General features: G+C 40.1%; 1 protein-coding gene across 8 annotated transcripts in view; it reads left to right on the top strand.

Annotated features, from left to right (window-relative positions):
* LOC111838623 (GULP PTB domain containing engulfment adaptor 1) overlaps positions 1–7,831 on the top strand; it is a 42,863-nt gene extending 35,032 nt beyond the window's left edge. For 6 of the 8 annotated variants that reach the window (XM_023801817.2, XM_072700433.1, XM_072700434.1 and 3 more), the window contains 7 exons: positions 400–537; positions 637–753; positions 900–986; positions 1,150–1,374; positions 2,556–2,694; positions 2,847–2,941; positions 5,290–7,831. In XM_023801817.2, coding sequence (XP_023657585.1) covers positions 400–537; positions 637–753; positions 900–986; positions 1,150–1,374; positions 2,556–2,694; positions 2,847–2,941; positions 5,290–5,361 — 873 coding nt within the window. In that variant the 3' untranslated portion in view covers positions 5,362–7,831. The remainder of the gene's footprint in view (positions 1–399; positions 538–636; positions 754–899; positions 987–1,149; positions 1,375–2,555; positions 2,695–2,846; positions 2,942–5,289) is intronic. The other 2 variants (XM_072700437.1, XM_072700438.1) reach the window with 1 other exon arrangement.
* Positions 7,832–9,143: the final 1,312 nt, after the last annotated feature.

Consider the following 9,143-nt stretch of genomic DNA (forward strand, 5'->3'; position numbering starts at 1 on the left):
GGGTGTGCAGGGGAGACCTGTGCCACTTCGTCTAGTAAGGGGTTAGTTCCATAACAGAGTAGTTCCCCAAAGTACAAGCAGCAGATTATTATAATTTTGCCTTGAATTGGTGTCCAGCGTGCTGGCTGAGGGGGAAATGGGTATTTTGCAAAGTGACATGCAGTTAATGTGTTGCTTGGGGGGTTATTTTCTATACTGAAAAGCAACCATAGACTTTTCTATGTATACTGCAGTATCATAAAAGCAAATGTAATTTGATTAGGCACCTTTGGAATTCATGTTTCCTTTTGATGGATAATGGTAATTTGAGTAATGCACTAGTACTCCTGTTCTATTGTAGAACAAAATGAAGGAAATTATTTTGTTCCTTTTCTGACATTTTTCTTTTTCATCTTACAGGATGTGCAGTACAATTGCCAGTTGCACAGGATGTCTTTCTGTGCTGATGATAAAACAGACAAAAGGATATTCACATTTATCTGTAAAGATTCGGAGTCTAACAAACACTTGTGTTATGTTTTTGACAGTGAAAAATGTGTAAGTGAAATATCTGCATTTAAAACCACTATGTAATTGTGTGTGTGTATGTTTTTTTTTTTTGACGTTTTAATGTGAAGTTTTATGTAACCCTTTTAGGCAGAAGAGATAACTCTCACTATTGGCCAAGCCTTTGACTTGGCATATAAAAAGTTCTTGGAATCTGGGGGGAAAGATGTGGAGACACGAAAGCAAATTGGAAGTTTGCAAAAAAGAGTAAGATTTTTCTAATTCTTCATCAGTGTGAACAATATGCTAGAAACAGTGCATGTTATTTTAGCCCTATGTAAATAGAAAGTAGTATGTGGTCCTTGAAAAATAATGCTCCTTTAATAATCCTAAACAATTACCATTTATTTTAGATACAAGAATTAGAAACTGAAAACTCTGAGTTGAAAAAGCAGCTACAAGGTCTCAAAGAGCAACTAAGGGTAGCTCATGAAACACCAGTGAGTTTGAGATTTTTTTTTTATTCACACATTACTTTCTGTCAGTGTTTAAAGGTGAAAGCAATTCTGCGTCTTTTGAGACCTCTATATTGTGTAATTAAACTGTCTTGCTAAAAAAATGCTTTATTGATACGTAATGCTTTCTCCTGCCATCTTTTCACAGCTCCTGCTCTCAAACTCTACTAATGAAGCATATATTCTGCAAAGGCCTTCATCTCTCTTCTGGTGTCATAGTTTGAAGTCGATCTCTTGTTTAGATATCTCCTCTGTCACGCTCACTCCTATGAGTTCGCCTGACTCTTGCCTGTCTGCGGGGCTACTAACTCCTCCTCCTGCTAAAGCTACATTGCCAAAGTCACCGAATGGGCACAGTGTCCCACGGCCTCGTGTAAATCACCCTTGCATTTTCCAGTTTCCAGGCTTGCTTTTTATTTATCTTTTCATGTGCAACCACTCCTCGTTTAGTAGTAGTGTAATGGCTCTGTAACTGAGACTGAAACCGCAATACAAACGTTCACAATGTCATGTCACTGGTTCTGGAAGACGGAACCTCAATATCCACCCCCCTAAATGATTTTGTTTAAAGTTGTATATTTTATACATTTTTCACATTACACCTATTTTATTGTCTTACAATTGTGTGTGTCACGTGACTATTTTAGTCTAATCATGAACAAGTGATCACACTTGTGGTAAAAGTTAGGCTAGTTTTATTAGGTTAAGATAACCTTGAGGTTGCAGAGCACCTGGGCAAATTCAGGTCAGCGGTATTTTATTTTTAAATTTATATTTGTGCATGTAGTTATGTAATATGAAGTAAATTTAACATGTTCTTTAGTGTCCCAAATTGTTAGTAATTAATACTAATTAAAATGTTCCCCCCCCCCCCCAAAAAAAATAATAAAAAATCACGGTAACTTTGGCATCACTGTAACTGCTTAACGCTTTACTTCAGCCTTCCATACTCAATCTTTTATCCTTCATGAAGTGGATATTTCTAACAACATTGCGTGCGTTGTCAGGCATACAGAATTTTGTATTACCATTGTATTTGTCAATGGTTGCTAATCAAGGTAGCCACTAAATGAGGATTAGTTTTGACTTACCTAGCCACAAAAAACAACAATTTTTTATGGATTATATGCCAAAGAAAATATAAACAGGATAAACTGGGTTGCAACAAACGATGGTGCACATGCTGATGGTGCACATGCTGATGGTGCACATGCTGATGGTGCACATGCTGATGGTGCACATGATGGTGCACATTTCAGGCTAACATAGTTACAGTACCTGCTGTTCAAAGGATTCAGTGTTTCTGATTTTCAGTCCAGTGTCTGCAGTGACCTACAGTATATCATCTTTCCAAGTTTTGAAAAACAGCAACTTTTTGAGTCTTAAGATGTATAGTGTACTGTTTTAGTGGACAACCCCAGTATTTTATGGTGGTGGGTTTCAGAAACACAACAAGTATGCCAAATGTTAAATATATGATATAAGAAAATGCCAGTGTTTTGTTATTACTAAATTGTCATGCCACGCATGTCATTTAAACCTTTGTTATTGCAGGCCGGAAGCATCTCCATGAAAGCCCCTTGTACTGACATGTTTGACATGGTGCCATTTTCTCCCGTGTCTCCGATGGTACTGTCACCAGCAAGAAATAGTCAGTCTCCCACATCTTCTTTTTTGAGACCAGCTGAAACCAGTGCGTATTTTTAGGATACTGAACGAAGTCAATATACATTCTTTTCTAACCTCCAATATTTAGAAATTCAGTGTATTTGATGACTATTTGTTGATATCGATCAGTAACATTTTAAATGTTTAGTTGGACTGAACCATTTCTGTGTTGTTCAGGGAGAGATCTGTTTGGTGCCGAACCTTTTGACCCCTTTATGTGTGGAGCAGCAGAATTTTCTCCTGACATCCAGTCCAAGTTGGACGAAATGCAGGTGACTGCATGTTTGTGAATAATATGTAGAGATTGTATCCAACTGGATCGAAGAATGGATTTCAAACACTGCTGAGGCAGAAGAAATGCGCTTAAATCATTCACACAGCTGAAAATGAGGAACATTTAATAACTCCAGCCATCAGATTTTGGACACTTACACAAAACTTATTTGCAGTATTTACTGAACTTGGTAATCTCTGAAGTCGTGTGAAATGAATGTGGACTTTTTAACTGCATGTGCTCTTTTTCTGTATGCTTGTAATTGTTAATGAAGTAATAGATAGATACTTAAACTTTTTTTTTCCAATTTGCTCTTTATTGGCAGCGTCAGAGATGGTTGGTATGCATTTGTTTCCTGTAAAAATGGTACAGTTTCTGCTGGCACTGTCACACATATATGCATGAATATATTTTCTTGCTTATTTCCATCCGCATGACTTTAACATGCATGTGAATCGGGAGTAAGGCAAGCTGCATTTTAACTATTTTTTTCCTTCCTCCTTCATTTCTTTGTGATATCTTATCTGTAAAAACTTGCATGCTTTTCATTTTCAATTAAAAATAATCAAACTTATTTTTTGTCCTTGGTGTCTTTGAATAGGTTATAAAATATTAAATGTCTTATGTTTGGGTGACAAGGCTTGCTTTGGTGCAGGTAGTAAACTTTTTGTAGCAGTTTTGTTTACTTTATACTTGGCTCTTAGTTAAATTTAATATTTGCTGGTATGCATTTTAATAATAATAATAATAATATGGGTTGAAAGCTTAGTATTGTTCGATTCTGACCTTCAGTTCTGAGTATGTAATGTCTGCATGTTCCCTGCATGTTTATGTACCTGTTTAATCCAAGCAATCCAGGCATTATGGTGAAATGGTCTCTTTATACTGTGTTTGTGTTGCTCTGTGATTGACTGTAACATCATTTCTGGAAAATGCTCCAGACTCACTGAAACCTTATATTGGGTAAACAGTTATAGGACATGGATGGAACATAATAGTTTTAGTTTATAATGGATTTTTGGTAAATATGTGTGAGGGGCAGAAAACAGCATAAAGTAGCAGGTCAGCAAGTATGCTCATTTGGAAAGTTCTGGAAAACTAGTGAATTTTCTAACAGATGAAGGTGTTTCATCTGCATCCCTCTGGTGGACACTCTGAGAATTGCCAGGTTTTGTGACAGCATTAGCAAAATTTTCTTCAGTCATATACACCTGAAATCTATCCCTATTCTGAGAAACATCACAGTACTATTGAAACACGTATCAATATCCCTGTTTTATTTATTTATTTATAAATCTAGAAAGGCACACACTTTTATATATGATACTACGTTTTAAAAATGCATTTTGTTAAATGTAAATTATTTTACCTATGATGATTTTGGGAAGCAATGGATTCTATGTAGGCCAGTCTGTTTTGCTTAATAGAATCAATAGACACAAATACAGTACATTTAGTTTTGATCTGTCTATATAAATATAAATATTTTCTCACATTTATAGGTAGAGTAAGGTTAGCAAAGTATTCCTTTTTATTCTTGACATTTGGAAGGTTATATGAATTTTATTATATTATAATTGCACTCTCATATCAGCCAGGAAAATATTCAAAGAATTTGATAGTAAATATTCTCATTTTTATTAGGTTTTATTTTCATATTTTTTATGACCAAATAACCTTTTTCATACACTCTTATTTGGTACACCACTGCATTGGGTACACCTGCTTCTTAAACAGCCCCTCTCCCCAAAATGGTGACCCAAGTGTCTGCAACTGAATGTAGACACTGTAGACGGGGCCAAGACGTCCGGTTGCTGTGCCTCTCAGAACAGCTAACACATTAGATACAAGTCATTTTTAATGTATGGTTGTTGGTGCCAGAAGTAGTGGTTCCAAAATAACAAAAACAGTGACTCTCGTGAGAGTTTCACATATGACAGTGTCTAAAGGTCACAGAGAATAATACAAAAGAGAAAGATACAAAAGTTCCAGTCAGTGGCATTTCTGTTGCTGTTATTAAAGAGATCAGCAGAGAATAGCCGGACTCAATAATGCTGACAGGCTACAAGTGCAAAAATAACAGCTCAGTCCAACATCCAAGGGTCTACCCAGTTCTACCCTGTTCCAAATAAACTGGTCACTGAATGTATGTCACCGTATATCAATGCAGTTATAATAACAGCAATATATGAAAATTACAAATATTTAAGGATACTTATTATATCATAATTGAGGGCAGGAGTATGGCCCTGTATATACCATAATTCTGAGCTTTTATTTTAATGGTCTTTTTGGATATACTTTACAGGATTGTACTGGTAACTTCTTTTCCCTTTTGTTTTTCAGGAGGGGTTCAAAATGGGACTGACATTAGAAGGAACTGTCTTTTCTTTTGATCCTCTGGACAGCTGTTGCTGATGCCAAGAAACTTTTGTCTTGTACAACTGAAGACATTTGTATTGATAAGGTCCACGAATAGTTTTTTCAGCTAACAAGATGATGAGTCATTCTGAGATATATGTCTTAGCTTTTGGTTTAGACACAAACTGCACATAGAGTAAAGCACTATTTTTATAATAAATAGAGTGAAATCATAATTTAGAAGCCATTGGATTTGTAGAGAATTTTTGTGTCCAACTTATATGTGTGTCAGCCTGACATGTAGCCCTGTATGAATACTCTTGCCTCACGATGTCAGCTTTGAATCTGTACCTGCTGTGTGTGTGCAATGTTTGCATGCTGTCACCCTGTTGTGTGGGTACCAGTTTCCTCCTGCAGTCCAAAAACATGCAGCTACATGAAATGGCATCTCAGAATTGCCCATGGCATGTTATTGTATGTGCACATAACCATTGGTGTGTTCAACCTGTGAGGGACCGGCATCCCGTCCAGGGTGTACCCCAATCTGTGACCTGTGAGGGACCGGTATCCCATCCAGAGTGTATGCCAACCTGTGACCTGTGAGGGACCGGCATCCCGTCCAGGGTGTACCCCAATCTGTGACCTGTGAGGGACCGGTATCCCATCCAGAGTGTATGCCAACCTGTGACCTGTGAGGGACCGGCATCCCGTCCAGGGTGTACCCCAATCTGTGACCTGTGAGGGACCGGCATCCCATCCAGAGTGTACGCCAACCTGCGACCTGTGAGGGACCGGCATCCTGTCCAGGGTGTACCCCAATCTGCGACCTGTGAGGGACCGGCATCCCATCCAGGGTGTACCCCAATCTGCGACCTGTGAGGGACCGGCATCCCGTCCAGGGTGTACCCCAATCTGTGATCTGTGAGGGACCAGTATCCCATCCAGAATGTACGCCAACCTGCGACCTGTGAGGGACCGGCATCCTGTCCAGGGTGTACCTCAATCTGCGACCTGTGAGGGACCGGCATCCCATCCAGAGTGTACCTCAATCTGCGACCTGTGAGGGACCGGCATCCCATCCAGAGTGTACGCCAATCTGTGATCTGTGAGGGACCGGCATCCCATCCAGAGTGTACGCCAATCTGTGAGCTGTGAGGGACCGGCATCCCATCCAGAGTGTATGCCAATCTGCGACCTGTGAGGGACCGGCATCCCATCCAGAGTGTATGCCAATCTGCGACCTGTGAGGGACCGGCATCCCATCCAGAGTGTATGCCAATCTGCGACCTGTGAGGGACCGGCATCCCATCCAGAGTGTATGCCAATCTGCGACCTGTGAGGGACCGGCATCCCATCCAGAGTGTACGCCAACCTGCGACCTGTGAGGGACCGGCATCCCGTCCAGGGTGTACCTCAATCTGCGACCTGTGAGGGACCGGCATCCCGTCCAGAGTGTACGCCAACCTGCGACCTGTGAGGGACCGGCATCCCATCCAGAGTGTACGCCAACCTGCGACCTGTGAGGGACCGGCATCCCATCCAGAGTGTACGCCAACCTGCGACCTGTGAGGGACCGGCATCCCATCCAGGGTGTACCCCAATCTGTGATCTGTGAGGGACCGGCATCCCATCCAGGGTGTACCCCAACCTGCGACCTGTGAGGGACCGGCATCCCGTCCAGAGTGTACCCCAATCTGCGACCTGTGAGGGACCGGCATCCCATCCAGGGTGTACCCCAATCTGTGATCTGTGAGGGACCGGCATCCCATCCAGGGTGTACCCCAATCTGTGACCTGTGAGGGACCGGCATCCCGTCCAGGGTGTACCCCAATCTGTGACGTGTGTGGGACCGGCATCCCATCCAGAGTGTACGCCAATCTGTGACCTGTGAGGGACTGGCATCCTGTCCAAAGTGTACGCCAATCTGTGACCTGTGAGGGACCGGCATCCCATCCAGAGTGTACGCCAATCTGTGATCTGTGAGGGACCGGCATCCTGTCCAAAGTGTATCCCTGCTTTGTGCCCTGTGCTGCCTGGGAAATGATCTGTGACCCTGAGCAGGATATAAGGCTGGGATATGAATGGAAGAGAATAATAATAATAATATTAATAATAATAATTAATAATAATGAACCACACACAACATTATACACTATACCAGGGGCCTGTTTCACAAAGCAGAATTTCTTGTTTAGAGGGATAACTTGTCTGATTTCAGGATCATCAGTTTAAATGGACTTTGTTCACTTAAATTTAGCCCAGAGTATCTTAAATCCAACAAGTTATCAGGTTAAGCAAGAAATCCCACTTCATGAAACAAGCCCCAGATAAGTGGCTGCAATGTGGTTGAAATAATAACCAACCATGTTTTCTTATGCATTACCATAATAACTTAATGCTTATTTCTGATAAATTTATATTCATATTTTAACCCAGGAAGCTCTATGGGTTTGTTCTTTATGTAGCCTTGTATTGTAGCCTTTGCAATTGTAATTATAAAATAAAAAGACAATAAATTACGCCTAAATTAAGTTCTTTTGTGAGAATGGGGTGTGTTTGTGTGGGTGCAGTGCATGGAATGCCAAGCCTGTCTAAGCATGCTGCAAGGATCTTTCTCCCTTTCCCACCAAAACAGTTTTTTTTTCTATCATGCAGAAATGATTTTTCCTTATTCCCATCCATCTATGAAAAGGAATTGTGTAATAAATACACAAGAGTATTTTATCTCTAGATGTGTGGAGTTTAAGTCAAGGGAGGTGATGTTACACTTATATAATTCCTTGGTAAGACCCCACCTAGAATACTGTGTGCAGGTTTGGTCACCATACCTCAAGAAGGACATTGCTGCCTTAGAAAAGGTGCAACGAAGAGCTACGAGAATGATTCCTGGTCTTAGAGGAATGTCTTACGAGGAGAGGTTAGCGGAACTGAATCTGTTCAGCCTTGAGCAAAGGAGACTAAGGGGGGATATGATTCAGGTCTATAAGATTCTAACGGGTCTGGATGCCGTTCAGCCAAATGACTATTTCAATATTAGTCTAAATACTAGAACTCGTGGCCATAAGTGGAAATTAGCGGGAGAACATTTTAAAACAAATTTGAGGAAGCACTTCTTTACACAGCGTGTAGTCAGAGTATGGAATAGTCTTCCTGCTATTGTAGTGGAAGCTAAAACCATGGGTTCCTTTAAATCAGAGCTAGATAAGATTTTAACAACTCTGAGCTATTAGCTAAGTTCTCCCCAAACGAACTTGATGGGCCGAATGGCCTCCTCTCGTTTGTAAATTTCTTATGTTCTTATGTTCTTAAATAAATAACAAAAAAAACAACCTGCCTAGACTTCCCAACAGAGCATTTTCACAAGTAAGCGTTAGGACCACAAGCAAGCGCTGTAGATCTGAAACTGTATGAAAAAGGTTATTTGGTCATTAATAATCAACATGTGGAAAAACATGTAACAAAAAGTGTATAACAATTGTGATATTATGGTGATTTTTATTGAGTCAAAAACACGTGTAAAAAGGCCCCTGGTCTCAATGACTATTTGTAGGGTAAAAAAAAATTCTAACTTTGAGTGTGTTGTTTTCTCTCCTGAGAACCCTATACCATAAATAAGGTTGTGTATATATGTTGTGAGGACCTCTTACATTCTAGATAACATTGTCCAAGGCAGTGATAGGTTTAAACTAAAAAAGTCAGTGTAATAGCTTTAGTGCTACAGCAGATGGAGCCATCTATATTATTCATAGGCATATTCTATCGTTACTCAATCTGATTTTTGTTAAATGTCTTTTTTGCATTTTTTAAAATAATAATGGTTATTATTTATTAGCAGTTTT

This window comes from Paramormyrops kingsleyae, chromosome 16, assembly GCF_048594095.1.
Source record: "Paramormyrops kingsleyae isolate MSU_618 chromosome 16, PKINGS_0.4, whole genome shotgun sequence".
Taxonomy (NCBI): Eukaryota; Metazoa; Chordata; class Actinopteri; order Osteoglossiformes; family Mormyridae; genus Paramormyrops; species Paramormyrops kingsleyae.